The sequence below is a fragment of the Condylura cristata genome, unplaced genomic scaffold, assembly GCF_000260355.1.
Source record: "Condylura cristata isolate star-nosed mole 26May11 unplaced genomic scaffold, ConCri1.0 scaffold00017, whole genome shotgun sequence".
In the NCBI taxonomy this organism is placed as follows: Eukaryota; Metazoa; Chordata; class Mammalia; order Eulipotyphla; family Talpidae; genus Condylura; species Condylura cristata.
In genome coordinates this window covers 16,074,582-16,094,745 of record NW_004567118.1, presented here as the reverse complement: position 1 = coordinate 16,094,745, position 20,164 = coordinate 16,074,582, and the positions used below count along the sequence as shown (strand labels likewise).

The 20,164-nt window shown below is 37.8% G+C and overlaps 1 protein-coding gene across 2 annotated transcripts in view; it reads left to right on the top strand.

Annotated features, from left to right (window-relative positions):
- Positions 1-20,164, top strand: part of ACACA (acetyl-CoA carboxylase alpha) — a 214,492-nt gene that overhangs the window by 30,076 nt on the left and 164,252 nt on the right. For both annotated transcript variants that reach the window (XM_012726261.1, XM_012726260.1), the window contains exons 4-9: positions 6,661-6,793; positions 8,345-8,483; positions 14,737-14,846; positions 15,648-15,729; positions 16,845-16,943; positions 18,245-18,351. In XM_012726261.1, coding sequence (XP_012581715.1) covers positions 6,661-6,793; positions 8,345-8,483; positions 14,737-14,846; positions 15,648-15,729; positions 16,845-16,943; positions 18,245-18,351 — 670 coding nt within the window. The remainder of the gene's footprint in view (positions 1-6,660; positions 6,794-8,344; positions 8,484-14,736; positions 14,847-15,647; positions 15,730-16,844; positions 16,944-18,244; positions 18,352-20,164) is intronic.

Below are 20,164 nucleotides of genomic sequence, written 5' to 3'. Positions count from 1 at the left end.
GGCATACCCTCAGACTGCATTGCAATCAAGCCAGCTAATGCATCACTGTCTGCCGGATAAACTGCTACGTCATCCTTGGTGCCTGGCATGTTACAATGCTGGGAGCAGTGTGGGCTTCTAGTTGGATTTTGTGCCAGGTATGTGTCTACCTTGGACACTCTATTCATGGGAGATTAAAATGGAGATGCTTTGAATTTGGAGGAAGGACTGTGGCTTTTTGTTTCTTATGTTCTAATGTTACAGATGGACTGTGAGTAGCATTCATAAAAGATTCAAAACTCTAGCTTTGTTTTCTGCTTCTGGGTCTGCTGTGATAATGTGTAGTTGTTTTGGAAAGATTCTTTGGGAAAAGAAAACACAAGCTTGACTGCTGTATGCACCTGTTTAGTATTGCTTTTATGATAATTGAGGGCAAAATAGTCTGCTTTATTCTATACTTAGTGCTTTATCTGCTTTCTGATAGTTGAACTTACATAACAAAGGCACAGAGTGAGTTTCTTGGAAACTACCTACATCTGGAGACACTTGGATGTGTGTAAAATTGAACTTCTGTGTCTGTGGTCACTGTCACTCTTCTGAAAAAGGCCTCTGTGCTCTACTTTTGAGACATATCCTTCTGAAGAGATAGAAAGGAGACTTCTCACTGTCAGTTTGGTTCTTTAAAGGAAAAGGTAAACATGCTTATTAACTTATCAGACTTCAGCACAATAAAGGATGATGAAAAGTGGTATGGCACAGTAAAGAACCCTGAACTTCCAGTTTTTGTTATGACTGAATGGCCTGATTGGGTTACCTGAATGTAGCGAGATACTGGCTTGTTTGCTTTAATCATTTATCTTCTGCTTTATTGCCATCTGTGCTCTCGGTTATTTGTGTACTGTTTCAAAGGGTTTTTCTGGACAGTCAATACATCCTCAGCATGGGTGGAATCAGATTGTTAACTATTTTCTGTGCAGTATTTTGGTGAGAAAGAATTTTTTGGCGGTGCTTGAATTGGGTTAGATATTGCTTTGGCGAATGGTCTCATTCTTGAGGACTTGTCTAAGAAGTTGTGATTCTACAGATTCTGTTAACATCTTTTTTCCTATTATAAGTGAGAAATATCTATATAATTAAGGTATCTACATAATTAAAAGCTTAAGAAGCACTGCCACTTAGTAATAATCAGCCATCATCTATTTAAAGTATCTCTGTCCATCTGTGGAAATGTGTTTTCATAACAATAGATGTGTCCTAGTAACCTTCCAGGCAGAAGGATGGACTTTCTTCTCTGTTAACTGGGTTAGATGTTATGTCTCAAATGTTTGTCTGGGTCTCTTTCCTTTCAAGAGTTTAATGTACATCTTTATATCCCATTTGTACCAGCTCCATTCTTCTTTTTTTAAATAATAGTGTATTTTCACATCATTTTGTGTCTTTTTCCATCTCAGTTGTAATCCCTGTGGGCCTCCCATCACCAAATCACCCATGTGTCATCACTTCCCTCCCCACCACTGTTTTTGATCCCATTCCCCATTCCACCCCCATAAAATGTCTTTGGAATATTATTATATAATAATAATATTCATTTTTATTATTTTCTCGCCTGGTCCTTTATACTTCTGCTATGAGTGAAACCATCCAGTATTTTTCCTTTTCTTTCTGGCTTATTTCACTAAGCATGATCTTTTCCAGCTCCATCCATGTTGCTGTAAAAGGCATGTGTTTATTTTTTTTTTGGTTGCCGAGTAATATTCCATTGTGTAGATTGTACCACATCTTTTTAATCCAGTCATCCACTTTTGGGCATTTGGGTTGTTTCCATGTCTTTCCAGTTGTAAACAAAGCATGTACCAGCTCCATCTTACCCTCACATTTAGATAAATAAAATCTTAAGATTTTGTTGTTTTAAAAAGGCAGGGTGTGTGTGTGTATGTGCATCTGTGTCTTTCACTACTTTGGTTCTGAAAATAAGAATTGTGCTTCGCATTTGATTTAGAGTTCCTTATTAGTGGTGTGTTTTACCCTCTCTATTGACATTTGTTTTCTTTCCTGCCTTACCTGTTTCAATCCTTTGCAGTCTGATAAGCAGTCCTTGTTTTGATTTGGTTTCAGAAATTTCCTACTTAGACTGTGCTGGCCTCCTCCCTCTGGATTTCATGACCCCATTATTTTCTAGGCTTAGCTGTCCTTTGTAAACTTTCTTCTTTTTGCTCTGTCACATCTTCCTGGCAGTCAGGTAAAGCTGTCAGAAGAAAGTGACCCTTGATGAAACATGCTTCTTGTAGCTAACACAAGCGATGATCTACTTTTAGTTAACAAGTTTTTATATTTCTCTCCATCTCCTTTCAGTCCCCTTAGGAAATCAGCTAATTCTATGAAAGATCGAAATGTAGGGGGACAGGAGGAAAACTGAAATACTGAAACTGGGGACAAAGTAGGAAAAATCTATAGTTTGAAAGTATTAGGCATACTCTAGTCTCACTGATGCAGGGCCAATACGTAGGCAGAAAGCACAGAACCTCTTGTCCTCCTGGGTTTTTAAGCAGCTGCAACAGGGGGACAAACTGCAACTTGTGTTTACAAGGCCCCAGTCGGAAGAGAACATTTCCTTTTCTTTGCCATCTCGAAATGGAAAGTTCTGCAGCAGAAAATAAGGAGATGACATATTACATGCTTCAAAGGTAAGTTTTAGGGCAACATGTTTGGCCAGTATAGACCTTTAAAAACAGCAATGTCGGTGAAAGTCAACCCCTGGAATTTACAAGAAATTTTATTTGATAATTTTTTCAGGTATCTGTAAGAAGCTGTCCTTTTAAGGAAATGACTAAAAACAGTCATACTTGCTCCTGAATTTCTAATCTTTATTTTACATTCAGAATTTGGGCCAAGATACCTAAGCCTCTGTGCAATATTATAGCTGCATTGAGATCTAGTGTCCTTGTGTAGATTTTGCAGAGCTATTGTTTCATTAAGGGATCTCAGTCTGCGCCAAACTTGTTCACACTGCATTTGACTTTTTTTTTTTTTTTTGAAGAGTGTAGTCTTGTTCATCTGTTGTAAAGGAAGAAAGATGTTAATTTTGTGAAGTGTGTAGAATTCTGTTGAAGGAAGTTTTTGCCGAAAGCTTTTTTAGAATATGTGTCTGGGGACAGAAAAGGCGCCTGCTGCCATTGCCCTGGCGTCTGACAGTAGACAACCTCACTCGAGTTTTGAGGGATCTTTTTCCTGCTGTTACAATCAAGGTAAGGAGGAAAGTGAGCCAGGCACCTTACATAGCAAAGGCACAGAGTGAATCTCTTGGAAACTGACTACATCTGGAGACACTTGGATGTGTGTAAAATTGAACTTCTGAGTGATTGCTGGATAGTAGCCTTTAGGGGTTGCTCTATTGTCTTGTTTACTTTTTTTTTTTTTCAATCTGGAGTTTTTATCTTGAAAAAGGAAATTACCTGAATACTAAACTGGACCTTGCAAAAACAGCAGATAAAAAACCAAGTTGTAGAAAAGATCATGCTTAGTGAAATAAGCCAGAAAGAAAAGGACAAATACCATATGGTTTCTCTCATAGCAGGAATATAATGGAACAGGCGAGAAAATAATGATAATGATGAACAGCTATATACCAGAGACATTTTGTGAGGGTGGAGTAGGGAATAGGATCAAAAGCAGTGGGGTAGGGAAATGCATTGGACTACGGTGGTGGCACAAGGGTGATTTGGTGATGGGAAACCCAAGGGGATTGTAACTGAGATGGAAAAATGAACAAAAATATGTAAAAATAAACTAATATAATAAAAAAAACCCAAGTTGACAAAACATTTTTAGAAAACCCATTCTTTCTTTTTTCTTTTCACTTGAACTCTCTCACCTTTGGGAGAAAATCTTGGTATATAGCTGTTCATAATTTGGACAATCATTTATGAATTCCCTTCTTTCTGTTTTGGAACCTCAGTTTTCCATTGTCTTTCTTTTCTTAGTTTATGCTGACCTTTTGAAAGAATATTCTTTAATAGCTTCCTGAGGAAAGGTAGGAGAGAGGTGAGGATTTTGAGACCTAGTCTCTCTTTGCATTTGCTCCCCTTGTTTTAAGCTAGTGCCTCACTTCTGAATTTGGTTTCTATGAAAAATTTTTTTTTTTTTTTTAAGATTTATTTATTCGCTCAGGGGCGGCGAGAGGCTTCACCAGAGACAGAGTGGGGAACAGAACAGGCAGATCGACAAAGTACACTGCTGAGGGGAGCAGCGTTTGGATCAGGAGAGGTCTGCCACACCATGTGGTCACCTCCCGGGCAGGCGGGAATCGGGAATCGAACTCATGTGGAAGCGGCTTTAGATTCTCAGAGCCGTTCTTTAACCCCCTGCGCCACAAGGGAGGGCTTACATGAAGTTTTTGATCCTTAAAAGTAAGACCTGCTTTTCTCTCCTTGTTGATTTTAAGAGACCCTCAAACAAGTACTCCTTTGTTATCTCCAGGCCACTGATTAAATCTTATGAACCCCCAAAGCCTGCTCCCCAACTTGTCTGATATTCAGGCAGCCCCTTTATATTCTCTCTATCTCTCCTTCCCTAACTAACTGTAAGGTGATCTCTGTGGAATTCATGCATTTAACTTCAGGTGATAGAATTGTACATTCATAGTCCTTGGTTTATGACAGACTCATTAGTCCATTTGTAGTCACTATTTATTAGATTATTATTTTTAAAATATTGTAAAAATAATTTGAAAGTCTATGACCTAAAAGGCAGGTCATTGCCTTCATCTATACAGCTAACTATGTGCTCTCTTCTCCCTTTCCCCCTGCCTCCTCCTGTCCAGATGGTCATTTTCCTTCATCACATTTTCATTGTTTGTTGTTTACACGCTTGCATAATTCTGTTATATTTATATATTTCTTTTTAAAATGTGTATATTTTAGTTTTTTTTTTTTTTAAAGATCTATTTCTGCACATAAGAACTGGGAGATAGGCCAGAAGTGCGAGGGGTAAGAGGATTCATCAGATACAGAGTCAGGAGAAATACATTGAATACACTACTAAGAGGAGCAGCAGGCAGAACAGGAGAGGTCTGCCATGCCATGTGAGTCAGCTCTCAGGTTGGAGAGGGATTGAACTTATGCTGCAGTGGCTGTGGATAGCTTCATAGTGTTGTGCTTTAACCAGTTGCGCCACTAGGGGGGACCCGATTTTAGTTGTTCTATCCTATGATTGGTACATATTGATATATAAAGAACACTATTTATACCCACTACCTCATTTAATCCTCAACAAGTTCTTCCAGAGGATCTATCAGTCATGATCTAGTCAGAGAATGAGAACCTACATAAACAGAGGACTAGGGAGAACTGGTCCCTTGACTATTAGATGAATAAAAGAACAAAAAGGGGGTGTTTTTATGTGAGTTGAATACTAACTATAGGAAGCAGCTCCCTCGGAACTCCCTCCCAGAGTAAGCTTTGAGTAGCTAGCTCCCAGACCCCTGAGGAGGAGGCCTGACCAGCGAAGAGAGTGACAGGCAGGCAACATAGTCTAGAGACAGAGACTGGTGAGTGTGACTGCCTAGGAGCCACAGCCTAGGAGCCAGAGCCTTCTTACCTCAAGGCTCTTCCCAGGACTTTTGAAAGATGCCAGAAGCAGGAATTTAACTCTTACTATGGAGTAATGCTGATGAGAGCTGATAAGAGGAATGTCCTTTTTCTTATCCTTCTGCCTTACCTTGACATTGACAAAACTGAACAAAAATATCCAGTTTGGCACCATTATGGGATATATCCCTAAGACTACAACAGCAACAACAAAATACTGCTGATTATGTAAGGCATACCTTTAATTGTAAGATACCAATTTCAGAGATGGTAAAAAGTAAAAAGAAGAGGGTGAGGAGGGCTTCTTAAAATTAATGAAATACAGTATATTCTGCAGGCTTGTGAAGAATTTGGTTTTAGTGCTGTTGAATTTTGAAACCTATAGGTTAACCAGTCAAAATATTTTGAAGGTAATTTAAAATGTGGGTGTAAAGTTGATAAGAAAGGCAGCAGCGAGAGATTCAGAGGTGAAGATCATCTGCATGCCAGAATTGTGTTCTAAAAACAATTTTGCTGTGTTTTTAAGCTTTGGACAGTCTCTTAATTGTAATAGATAAGTATTCTTTAAGTGGTCTTGTTTCATGTTATCTTTCCCTCTTTGTGCTGGCATCTGCTGATAAACCTTACTATTTTTTTATTCAGGAATTTATACTATTCTCTTAAATTTGCACCAGCAAAGATCTTTTTTTTTTTTTTTTAAAGATTTATTTATTTGTGCATACAGAACATGGGTACAGGCCAGAGGCTCAGGGGCGGTGAGAAGCTTCACCAGAGACAGAGTGGGGAACAGAACAGGCAGATCGACAAAGTACACTCCTGAGAGGAGCAGCGGGCGGGTCAGGAGAGGTCTGCTGCGCCATGTGGTCACCTGCGGGGCAGGCTTGAACTTATATAGCAGAAGCCGCTTTAGATTCTCAGTGCTGCGCTACCAGGGAGGGCTGCAAAGCTTTTTTTCCCCTTTTTCCTTATATTTAAAATGTGGTCTTCACAAGCATGCACTTGCCATAAGTATGGCAGTGAAAAGCAGGTCTTTAGAGGAGATGAATGATATGAAGAAATCTGTCTACAGACTTTCATGGTTTCTCTATCTTTATAGGTCCAGCATGTCTGGCATGCACCTAGGAAAGCAATGTCGTGATCGCAAGAAAATAGACTCACAGAGAGATTTCACTGTAGCTTCTCCAGCAGAATTTGTTACTCGTTTTGGAGGGAATAAAGTGATTGAGAAGGTAAGTTATAACTTGTTAAATTATAAATTATTTTTTCAAATGTACACGAGAGTTAATATCCAGATGTGCTAGATTTGCTCAAAACTAATACTTAGATTTTCAGAGACTTTGCCTCTTTGTGTCAAAATATCCTTTGTTTCCTTAGCATCCTCTTGAATAATTTCACTATTTTCTCTAATATGTATTTAGACATGGCTAATTTCTAAGATGAAGCAGTGCTCATAAACTTCTTTTTAAAATTTCTTTCAGTTTTCCAGGGTAGGATACACTGATCCCAGAGGGTATGAGAAATTGATGAGCTTGTGAGGGTGGTGAAGAGATAAGAAGTCATAGTGTTGGGTTCAGAGCTAAGAGAGGAGAGGGAGTTTCAGAACAGCAGGCTTAAAGAGTTTGATACACTGTGACTTACTAGCTTCTGGTATTTGAGATGTTGAGAGGGAATAGATCACCTGAAATACTTAAAGAGATTATAGGTGTTTTGAAATGTTATGAGTTATTCTGTGTCACTTTTATGTAAACTGTGTCAGAACAGAGGATGAATTGTTTGAAATAACTTGCAGTGCTTAAAAGATGGAGGGATGGGCACTTTGTTCCCATTTGTGCAAGTGTCCTGGCAGTGCTGTCCTGTTAGCCTCTGAACAAAGATAGATGACGTGTCTCTCAATCTATGTATCCTCAGGAGCAGAATTCTAAGACAGGGAAGGAAATGAAAAGTTTATTTATAAAGAAGTCTCAGGAGCATTGATTCTTTCACTTTTCTTGTAGTTGTTCTTTCTAAGGGGCAGTTTCCATCATTGTAAAACATTTGGTTGAACATTTTGGAGAGAGTGTGGTTGCTGCCAGGATTATTACACATGTTCTGTGCTTACAACAGAGAGTGGTTTATACCATGACACTGTTCAGTTTCCCCTAGTCCTTATTTGAGAATACACCATCTTTCTGAAGTTTGTCATCTTTTATTTCCTGGTGGTAGAGACCACAGAATAATCCACAAACTTAGAGGATTTCAGTAATTGTAATTTTTTTTTCCCTTCAAGAAAAGAAGTTAAAGAAAAGTTAGTTTTAGCTGCCACGTGCTGAAGTATTTGCTTTAGCAGACGTTTAAAAACACACCTTGGGGCCCTCCCTGGTGGTGCAGTGGGTTAAAGCACAGCACTATAAGAGAGCCACAGCCACTTCAGTGTGAGTGCAATCCCTGTTCCTGGAGGTGACCCACATGGCACAGCAGAGCTCTCCTGTCTTGCCCGCTGCTCCCCTCAGCAGTGTACTTCGTGGATCTGCCTGTTCTGTTCCCCACTCTGTCTCGGGTGAAGCCTGTCACCACCTCTGTACTTCTGGCCTGTACCCCAGTTCTATATGAGTAAATAAATAAATCTTTACACACACACACACACACACACACACACACACACATTGATTATCCTTACTGCCTAGTCCAGCGATACAAATTCTTGTTTGAGAATCTGACATTTTTTGAGAAAAAAAAATAGTTTCATTTCTTTCCCCTTATCATCGCCTTTTATTCCTTTCCCCCCAATTTACATCTTCCAGGTTCTTATTGCCAACAACGGCATTGCAGCAGTGAAATGCATGCGGTCTATCCGTCGGTGGTCTTATGAGATGTTTCGAAATGAACGTGCAATCCGATTTGTTGTCATGGTGACACCTGAAGATCTTAAAGCCAATGCAGGTAAGTTATTAAGCATCTCTCTCAAGCAGTAAGTGGTGAAAAGCATAGCCATTAAGTAGGAGGATATTGATTTTGGGGGGCTTCCCAAGCCCCAGAATTTCCTGTGAAATCCTTTAAAAAGAATTTCTCTGTAATAAAAATACTATTAGGCATATAAAAGTTATTGTATTATATTTAACCTCAACACATACTTCTGTGTTCTAAGTACAGATAAGTAGAAATTTAACCTAAGTGTTAATTTGAATTTTCAGATGTACACCTTTTCAGTGTTAATTTAAGTATTTGCTACACCACATAAATAGTAAATAATAAGTTTTTAGTAGAAAATTTAGGAAGACATGCTATTTTACTTACCAGTGACACTGAATTTTAGAGAAACTTAGGTGGAGATTCTTTTTTTCCCTTCTTCTGAGGGAGAGGACTTTTACGACCCCAGTGATTTTCATTCTCTAAGGTCTTCTGCTTATTCTCTATGTTCATTTGGGCCATCTGCTGGTTGTAGATAAAATCTATTGATTATAGCTGGCAGGTGTGGCTAGCTTTTTTCTTTTGTACTTTTTTGTATCACTAAAGTGTAAGATCCAAAGAGAATGTACAGATAGCATGGCTTAATTCTTTAAAGAGCTTTCTTTTAAAACCTTTTTTGATTTATATATATCTGTTTTGAAATGATGGTGTTAAGACTATTCCTAAGGAATAAGGGTCATTATGTCATCTTTTTAGAAGAACAGAAGGCATCAATTCATTGGAAAACAGATGTGATTCTGTAAAATCATTCAGCTTAACCCTTTAACATCTCAGCCATATATTTTTAATCTGTGAAAGGAAGATCAGAAGGCTAAAGGATGATTGTAAAGATGAGATTTTTCTATAACAATGTAAACTACCTTACATGATTTCTTTCCCTAGGACCTTCCCTTGCTCTTAATTTATTTGCTTATTCGCTCAGTGAACATGGGGAGCCACAGTTGAGTAAATGTCTCATTTACAGTAATTTCAATACAATGAGGTAAATTCTTTAGTAAACATATGGAAGGGTTCTGTGAGAACATAGAGTTAAGAGAAAGCTTTCTGAAAGGGCTTATGCTTCGACAAGAAGGAATAAGAGTTTTAATGGAGCATTTAGGGGGAAGAAAAGGGTATTCCAGGGCAGAAATTGGCAAGATTTGGTGATTGTGACAAAAATTAAATTGTTAATTTTCAGTTGAGTAGGCAGATGCTAATACTTCTGATAGGCAAAATAATAAATAACATAGGAAGAGCAAGGTTTTTTATTGGGGGGTGTGCAGATTAGGCCTCAGGTACTTATGGTACAAGTAGATCTTATAAATGCTTTTAATATGTTCTTATAGGACTTAGAAATAATGAGAGCTGGAGATTATGAGTGTATATTAACAGCAAATATGTGGTAGCTAACATTACCCCCTGAAAGAACAGAGAAAATTAGGAGAACCACAGGTGAAATTTGTATAGAGTAACATTTAGGGGTAGACTGAGAAAAACAATTCCATAAACAAGAAGTGAGAAGAGATGATTAGAGAGATGGAAGAAAAAAAAAAAAAGAATTTTAATAAGAGCCAAATGTGTCAGGGATTTAATAACACAGGAACAGAAACCTGCCTAGCAATGAGGAAATCATTGATAACTTTTGCAAGAATAGTTAGATGGGAACAATCTGGGCATGCAGATGTTAAGGAATGAATGGGAAGTGATGTGGAGATAGCCAATGTGGGTATGTTCTTGGGTATTTTGGATGAGAAGAGAAGAAAAAAAAGACAATAAAAGTAATTCAGAATCAACAAACTTTTTCACAATGAGAGAGACTTGGAAAGGAAGGGAATGTGTACAATCTGAGAGAAAGGAGACAGGAGAGTAGATGTATACATGAGACTTAGGGGAGAGGGAACAGAATGGGGTCAGGAGCACAGGTGGGCAAGAATATGCCTGTATTTGACCAGGAGAATCTAATTTGCAGTATTCATCCTGAGGAACAAATGCACTATGTGGTGTAAATAGAGTCAGATAAGGGTATTCACTCATTATTATTTAAAATAGTGAGAAACTGGGAATAACATAAGTGTCTAACATTAGTGGGTTAGTTAAGGAAAATGTGCCTTGCTAATTTCATGAAGTAACTTGCAATCATTATAAAGAAATGTGGAGGGCCCTCCCTGGTGGCGCAGCGGGTTAAAGTACAGCACTAAAAAGCTAAAGCCACTTCAGCATGAGTTCGATCCCCACCCCAGAGGTGATCTGCTTGGTGCGGCAGACCTCTTCTGACCTGCCCGCTGCTCCCCTCAGCAGTGTTCTTTGTCAGTTCTGCCTGTAATGCTCTCCACTCTGTCTCTGTTATTAGTATGAGAATATATTCTGATTTGCGGGTGTTATTTTTTCTTTTTCATTTTCTTTTTACTTGGGAATTAATTATCTATTATCATGTAACAATATTCCCATACACTTAGCAACTTAAAACACAGGCCATTTATCTCACAGTTTCTGTAGTCAGGGCACAGCTTTGCTGAGGCTTTTACTTTAGGCCATCACAAGGCTGCTGTCAGTTGTCATCTTAGCTGCAGTCTCCTCTGACTTGGAATGCATCTGCTTTCAAGCCCACGTGACTGTTGGCAATGTTCAGTTTTTTGTGGGCTGTCAGAATGAGGGCCTGAAGGTTTAGCTGATTGCTGGCTAGAAACTACTGTCAGCAAATTGTCATAGGGGCCATTCAAATAATGACCAGCTGCTACCTCAAGTGAGAGACTCCTAGCATGACCAGTTAAGTCTTTCTGGAATGTTATTGTGGAAGTGACATTGCCACATCTTTGGAGTATTCTCTTGGCTTGAAGCAAGTCATAGATCTTGCCCATACCCAACACTGAGAAGTACTTAAGATATGAATGGCTGAAGACTGGAATCATGAGAATAGACAGAGTAGTGTCTGTCAAACTGTAAAGAAAAAATTTGGCTAAAAGGAGATTGATAGCATGATATAGTAATAGAAAAGAAGTGGATAGTCAGGGGAAATAAAGGTGTTGCAACATAAATCAAGACAGCAATACTAGTTATCTCTGGGGATGGGGTTTTCAGTTCTATTTGTGTTTCTGCTTCCTTTTAAAACAGTTTATACAATTATTACAATTTATTTAAAAGTTATTTAAAAATTAGAATGCTAGAAAGTGTTACAATACTTATGATATTGAATTAAGGAATTAGTGTTACTGATAATTTTTCTTTTTTCATTTTTTTTCTAGCCTTTCTATTCTCTTATTTTTTTTATGATTTTTTTTTAAAGATTTATTTATGCATACAGAACTGGGGTCAAGCCAGAAGTGCAGGGACTGTGAGAGACTTCACCAGGTATAGAGTGGGGAGAACAGGCAAGTCTACAAGGTATGCTGCTGAGGGGAGCAGAAGGCGGGTCAGGAGAGGTCTGCTGAGCCATGTGAGTTACCCCTTGGGGCCGGGGATTGAACTCGCACTGAATTAGCTGTGGCTAGTTTGTAGTTCTGCGTCCTAACCCTTTGTGCCACCAGGGAGGGCCCTCTATTCTGTTATTTTTAATAGCTTTGTTGAGTATAATTTATGTGCTATAAAGGCCACTCTTTAAAACTTAAGTTTCAAGTTTTAGTAAATGTATACCATTGTGCAACTCTCACTGCAGTCCAGTTGAAAACACAAATTATTTTTACATTTTAAAAAATTATGAAAGAGGAGCTCTAGATAGGAAATTTAACTTGCAAGTGAAGCTTCATCCTCTGAGACTTGAGGGAAACAGGCAAAATTAAGGTTAAAAGGAGCTGAGAATAACAGTAGGAATAATAATATTAATTGTTTATTGTAAGTTGACCAGTTGGAGATTTTTTTTCATAATAGTTAATGGGAAAGTTGGAGAGGTGGATGATTAGTGAAATCCATGTAAAGAACTGAGTGTTCTTTTCTGAGGGGAGTTTTTAAATTTAGTTATGAATACACTATGAATTAGTGAGTCTGGTGGTAATTATGGGCTGTGGGAACTAGTAGATAATGGAGAAATGCAAGTTACGTAATTTCTACCTGCCAGGACATCTCTCCTTTCTTCAGTATCTACCTAATGATGATAGAAGATTTATTGGTAGAATGAACTGTGGCTGGTTAGTGGTGGCAACACCTTCGCAGACTCTGTGTGTATGAGAGAGAGAGGAAGAGGGAGAGAGGAGAAGCAAAAGTAGGTTCTGTATCTAGGGGCACAGAGCCAGAAAAAAAGGCAAAACTACAAAGAAATTTGGATTTGATTACATAAAAATGAAAATATTTAGAAAATTAAAAAATGTTAACGACAAATGCTAATTTATAAAAACATACTAACTAAGAATTTCTACCTATAACAGGAGAGAGATATTCTTTAGTAGGAAATGAACAGCCATGAATAGGCTGTCCACAAAAAGACTTATAAAGGGCAATAAACATCTGAAAAGAGATTCATTACCAAAAGTAATCAAAAGAAGTGCAAACCAAAGCAATTATAGATCAGGATTTTTTTAATTATTATTAATGACCTATATATTCAGCAATAAGTTAAATAAATTGTGAACTATAGAAACACTACGTATTGAGTATATAGGTTTCATATATATATATATATATATATATATATATATATATATATATATACACACACACACACACACAACAGTAAATATATATTAAATAGATCTCTGTGACATAATGTATGGAAGGTACCTACAATATATTGTTAAATTGGTTCACAATTTATGGTTTATAGTATATAAGGCATGAACTGTCTCCAAATGGTAGAGCAGTGGGTGTTATTGACTTATAAAAAGTAGCATTATTACATCCTGATATATTTATCTAATTAAAAAAATAGCATGTTTCCCCTCTTATAAAGAGAACAAGAAATATTTTTGTTTTGAACAAATTGTAGGACCTTGTAACTAAGAGTAGAATTCTATTTAGGACTTAAAAACCTTTTAAAATAAAGAACAAGATAGAAAAGGTATATTAAAAAATATGATGGAGGCCGTCCCTGGTGGCGCAGCGGGTTAAAGCACAGCACCAAGAAGCTGGAGCCACTTCAGCATGAGTTCGATTTCCGCCTGCCCGGGAGGTGACCACATGGTATGGCAGACCTCTCCTGACCCGCCTGCTGCTCCCTTCAGCAGTGTACTTCGTCAGTCTGCCTGTTCTACTCCCCACTCTGTCTCTGGTGAAGCCTCTTGCCCCTGAACCTCTGGCCTGTACCCCAGTTCTGAATGCACAAATAAATCTTTAAAAAAAAATGATGGAGATGGACTTTGACATGTTATTTAACTGCTCCAAAACTGGAATTTCCTGTAACCTGGGTGCTAGTAATACTTATCAGGAATAGGGCTGTTGAGAATTAAATGGGATAATAGGTAAAAAGTTCTTAATAAAGTCCTTATACATTGTAACTGTTCTGCTACAAGTTGCCAGATAGGAATAGAGAGACATCTGGGAACAAATTTGAAACGCAATACTAAGTAGAAAAAAAAAAAGGCCAAAAGAATGTAGTAATCTTTTAAAAGCCTCTTAAGGCCCCCAGCTGCTTCAGTGAGAGTTTGATCACTGGCCCCCTAGGTGACCCACATGGTGCAGACCTCCCCGACTCATCCGCTCCTCCCCTCAGCAGTGTATTTTGTCAATCTGCCTGTTCTGCTCCCTACTCTGTCTTGGGTGAATCCTCTCACCACCACTGCACCTCTGACCTGTATCCTAGTTATATATAAATAAATAAGTCTTTAACAAACAAACAAAAAAAGCCTCTTAAATACGTACTATGTCCAACATTCCTGATAAACCCTTTTTAAACATTTAGGTGTACAAACCTTCCACACTCTACTACTCTCTTTCTGTCAGGAAAAGGACTTTTCACAAGTGCAGAGCAAGTTTAAAGACAAAGGGTATCAAGATTAAAACTTTTTCTCAGAATAGAATGCATGGGCCTCTAAAGTGATAAGCACAGCATCCTTTATATAGGAATCACAAGGACTCTTCAGAAGGGTCTAACAAAGTGGAATGTTTGAGAACTTTTAGCATAAGAGCTTCTTAAATATGAGATAGTGCAGAATTAGTGCCTAGGACTTGACAAAAATCAGAGCCACCAAGTAAATGATCCTGGAAATTACCTCCATTTAATTCAGTTTGTGATAGTACCTGATCTTTACATAGTTTTGTTTTGCTGGTATAATTCTGAAAATAAAGCATGTATTCTCCATTAATTTGCTTGCATTTTTAGAATACATTAAGATGGCAGATCACTATGTGCCTGTTCCTGGAGGACCAAACAACAACAACTATGCAAATGTGGAATTAATTCTTGATATAGCTAAAAGGATCCCGGTGCAAGTAAGAGATGATAATGCTTTATTTAAAATAAAATTCTGCCATTTCACCATTTGGCGTAAAGAGATATCCAGGAAAGAACTTTTAATTTTATATCAAGCATCTTTGTTGAAAATTGATGATAAATGCCTTTATATGAACTAATAGGGAAAAGAAAGATGGACAGAAGAAATGAGTCAAAAGAAAATGTAATACAAGAGGTTTGCAAGGGTCTCTTAGACATTATTTATTTTATTAATTTCACCTTCAAAGCTTTCCAAGTAAATAAACAATGCTTATTTCCTGTGGAATATTTTTAGCCCAAAATTGGGTGGTATAGAAGTTGGTTGTTTCTTTCCTGTCTCATTGTGTTAGAAAGTTTAGGATAAGTAGCATATAATCCAAAGAGAAAAAACAAAAATGAGATTAGTATGTTAGTATAACCATTAGATATAAAAGTGGGATTGGAAGAAAGTCAAAGACGTTGAACCTGTGAAAGGCAACCTATATTTCTAGAGAAGGTTCTATAGAGACTATTTGAAAGGCCATGAATTGGGTTTTCTAAAGCACAAGACTAGTTGAATCTTAATACCAGTTTCGACCTCTTTGGATATCAGAATGGACAAGTTTTGTCAAAATGGACTGCTTACTGCTATTCTATAAAATGTTTGCCAGAATCAAATACTGAAATGGAATTAAACATAAGGCTTCTGTGAAGCCATTGTGCCTCATGGAGTAGGGTCAGTCTTGGCAGAGAGTAATACAGTTCATCAGGTTGTTTTTAGTATGAATTTTAAGAATGACTCATACTGTATTCCCTTGCAGGCAGTGTGGGCTGGATGGGGTCATGCCTCTGAGAATCCCAAGCTTCCAGAACTTCTTTTGAAAAATGGCATTGCCTTCATGGGTAAGTCTTTTTGGCATAAGAGCTCCTGTCTTTTTGTTGTTCTCTGCTGATGTTGCCCATATTACACTCTGCATTCTGCTTTTCTTTTAACAAGTGCTGAGCTTTTTTTTTAATTATTTAAAGATTTACTTATTTAGGTATACAGAACTGGGGTACAGGCCAGAGATACAGGGGCGGCAAGAGGATTCACCAGAGACAGAGTGGGGAGCAGAACAGGCTGACTAACGAAGTACACTGCTGAGGGGAGTTGTGGGGAGACAGGAGAGGTCTGCGGAGCCATGTAGGTCAAACTCAGCTGAAGTGTTTTTAGCTTCTTAGTGCTGTGCTTTAATCCACTGCGCCACCAGGGAGGACCCTCCCCCCCTTTTTTTTAATTAGCAACTCGTAGAGCTAGTCTTTTCTTATAAATTCCTTCATTTCTTATATCCTCCTTATCTCTTTGCATCTTGATTGTGTTTTCTTTTCCTTGGTTCTTTTCCATGAAATATAGAGGAATCTTTATTTCCAGAATACTTAAAACTTTGTCACCAGTCTTAAGAAAACAGGTGGAGAAAGAGCCTACTTTTACACAGTAAAAATAACCAGATATTTAAGTTATCCTCTGGCAGTGTGCCTTTACATATGATTCAGCACCTTCATATTTAAGAATATAGACTATGTTCGAATGAATGAAAGCTATTTCTTTTGCCTTTTCTGCACTCCTTATGGCAGAGAGAGAAATTGAAGTTATATGGCTTAAAATATTTCTCTGTCTCAGAGATCTTCCACAGTGATGATAATGCTTTGTAAACCTTATTAACAACAGAACTCCCTTTTGCATTCCTCTAAGACTAAGGAGAGTGTAATACAGCACATTTGAACTCCCAAACTCTATAGTCTTTGTTTTAGGGTATTAGATTGATCAGGAATAATTCAGCATATATTTACATATTGAACTGTTACTGTGTATAAAAATCTTACTACATTAGGTTCTGCAAATAGTACAATGATAAATCAAAACATAGTAGTTTCCTTGAGGAAGACAAATGGAAACATAATTATATAGATGAAAAAAATGTATGTGATGGAAAGAAGGCCAAAATGTTACAGTGAGAGTTCTTTTCTTTTGTTTTTAGGTCCTCCAAGCCAGGCCATGTGGGCTTTAGGGGATAAGATTGCCTCTTCTATAGTTGCTCAAACTGCAGGTATCCCAACTCTTCCCTGGAGTGGCAGTGGTAAGAAAGTACTTCTTTTTTGTTTCTTAAAGTGCAAAAAAAAAAAAAAAACCTCAGTAGAATATTTCAGGCCTTTGGTCTTAGGTTTATTTAAAATATATCGGGACACTTGACAAGAAATAGAAACCAAATTGATTAATAGGATTTTGTATCTCTCAGGTAATTGATACACCTGTGGCTTTTATTATGCCTTAGGAATATCAAACTTGTACCAGGTAGACAGATGATACATTGTGATTTATGTGATCTTGGTACCTAATTTGGAAAAATTCTGGGAAAATTCATGTGGTTCTGTGGATTCAGATCTATTCTGGGTAGACTAAAATCTTCCTCAGAGATGGACGTTTTAGGCATACGTCCTAGAAGGTGGCCTGGAAAATCTAAATCCACCAACTGAAATGTTTGCCTGCCAGTGTTTTCTTGATATTAGCTCACAGTCTATTGGTGATTTGCTTTACCTGTTCAATACTCTTCAATCTCTCATTTTTGTTAAGACTTCTATGGCAGAAAAAGATATAGGCATGCAGAAAAGATATATTTTTTTCTAAAAATGTTTTATTTTTGTCAAGTCCTTTGAAGAGTGCCTTTTGAATTATTATAGGTGATAACATCATGCTTTTAATACTCAAGCACAGGAAATAGACATACACTAAAACCTCTTTCAGTGGAAGAGACCAGTGTCTTGAGACTGAACAAATTTGAATTCTTGTTACTCCTATTCTCCAGGGGTATTGCAATATCCTCTCCAGACCTGTAGGGTCAAACAGTTTAAAATAAAGACTGGAATCTGTTCTTGTTTGAATGGAGAGTCTATAGCTTTCCCCTTGTGGCTGAGTACAGGGGCATTCGGGAACATGGAATCATGACTCTGCTGAGGCCAATAAAAACACCATTTCCATTTCCAAGGGCTCATAAAGATTGAATTATTTCCCAAACCTCTGGCCCTGGAGCAGGCCTCAACACACAAATCGAAGGTATTTTGCCTGTTTGAGTTGCTGTGAGAAGTCTGACATGGCTTTTTTTTTTTCTTTTTTTTCTTTTGGTCTTGTATGCCCTTGCATTTTTATCAGTTTCTCTTGATGAGCTGTTTTGGCTGTTTCTAGTGTAAGAACCCAAGTTACCAGGTCTAGCTGAATCTAAATGCTGTTAATTCAAGGACTGATCAGAGTGTTATGGCATCCTTTTTTCTCTTGCCTATCCTCAATATTGGATAAATATGACCATTTTAAAGAAGGTATAGCAGAAAATTGATGGAAGAAATGCTCTTGTTGCTGCTTTTAAATCACTGTTGTTTATTGCAGGTCTTTGTGTAGACTGGCAGGAAAATGACTTTTCAAAACGTATTTTAAATGTTCCCCAGGAACTATATGAAAAGGGTTATGTAAAGGATGTGGATGATGGACTGAAGGTAGGTCACTAACTCTAGGGAATGATGTCTTTTAACTGACTAATTCCACAAATATAGGAATTTGGAGTCTTGTTTATGATATATACCCATGATGGCATTATGGTTGTAAGACAAGAATGAGGAAATGACCTCTATTTAACATAAATAATTAAAAAAAATTGTTTTGAAGCAATGCTCATTTGGACAGGCCATTTCTTAGGTGGTATAATCAGTCCTGTAAGGAAGTACTGAGATGTCCTTTGCACTACTGTATTAGTGTGTATGTTTGACGGGTGGGGCAGTGGGTGGGCAAAAACTAGCAAACATTCTTCTGCTCAAGTTCAGAACCAAGAAGCTGCAGATAGAAATCATAATGTCAGATTTTTTGTAAGTAGAGATAATAATGGTGACAGTGGCTTAAATGTGTAGTAACAATCAACTTTGTAAATTGAATGTCAGAGTTAATTAGGTTCTTTCTTAGGTTATTGGTGTTGCTGAAAAACCACAAACTTCCTTCTGTGCAGATGGTGACTCTACTGTTCAGCCTATTAAATGATTAAGGGCTGGCAGGAGCACATGTTCTGTGCAGTCTAAGGGAAAGAAAATAAACTAAGCATGTTCAGTTCCTCAGTCTGTTACAGGGCAGGGAGAGAGGGGCACCCTAGAATCCCCAAACCTGCCTGCTCTAAATAGGTTCTGCCATCCACCACATCAAGACAAAACATGTAAGACTTTAATGAAAAGGAACTTTAATAGAGTGAGTATACAATACAGAAGACAGAGAATATAACTTCTAAATCAAACACCTGAAGTTACCCATTCCCTTGTGGGCAAAAGTCAACCAAAAAGGAATCGGTCCAAAGCAAGGCCTGAAAGCCCGCCACAAGACTAAAGCACCTTTTGTCCGGGACCCATTGAAAAGGGTCAATCAAGGGCCAGACAAGTCTGGAAGGAAAAGAGCAAAATCAAAATCAATATAAACACTGACATAGTCGGCCTCCCCACGGGTCTCTCACCCACATCTCTTTCAACCAGTTCAGGGCCAGGAAATAAGCACGTTTTCTTCACATGCTTGTTGCTCCATGTGGCTTCCTCAGGTCTCCTTCTGGCTCTCCATCCTGCTTCCTTTTTCCTCTTCAGATTCCTTCTTTTTTTCTGCTTTTTCTCTTCTCAGCTCCCTCCTTCTGGGAACCTGGAATTTCCCCTTTTCTTGGGAGCCACCCTGTTACACTTCCAAACAGACCAATCATATAACCTGTTTTCCCTTGGAGAGTAGTGAGAGGGAGCCAAGAAAGGCTGAATGTGTTGCTCTAGTTATTGTTTATCCATGTAATAATATGAATACAAACAATAGATCTTTTCTTCAACATTATCTTTTCCTCATAGTTTTCTCTAGTTTGTTCACCTTTTACTTTTTGGTTGGAAATGTCAGCTGTGCCTCCAGATAGATGATAAAAAAGGGTATTGTAGAAAAACATACTGCTAGTATTTGACTTGTATTTTATAAATTCTAGAGGAATTTGAATGCCCAACTAATTTTGCTCCATTTTTTGCATTTCAAGTTAAATAACCTGTAATCGCCTCAATAAGAATTAATCTATCTAATTGAATTGAAAGTGCTTTATTCTGTTTGCTATAATTTGTAAAAAGAATAGAAGTCCTTTATAGCAAACTATCAATTGAAATTCCTTTTCTTTCTGGTTATAAATACAAAATTTCTAGTAGAATATTTGGAAAGCCAGAAATGAAATGATGATTAAAAAAACCCATAAACCGGCCCTCCCTGATGGCCCAGCGGGTTAAAGTGCTGCACTAAGAAGCTCAAGCCACTTCC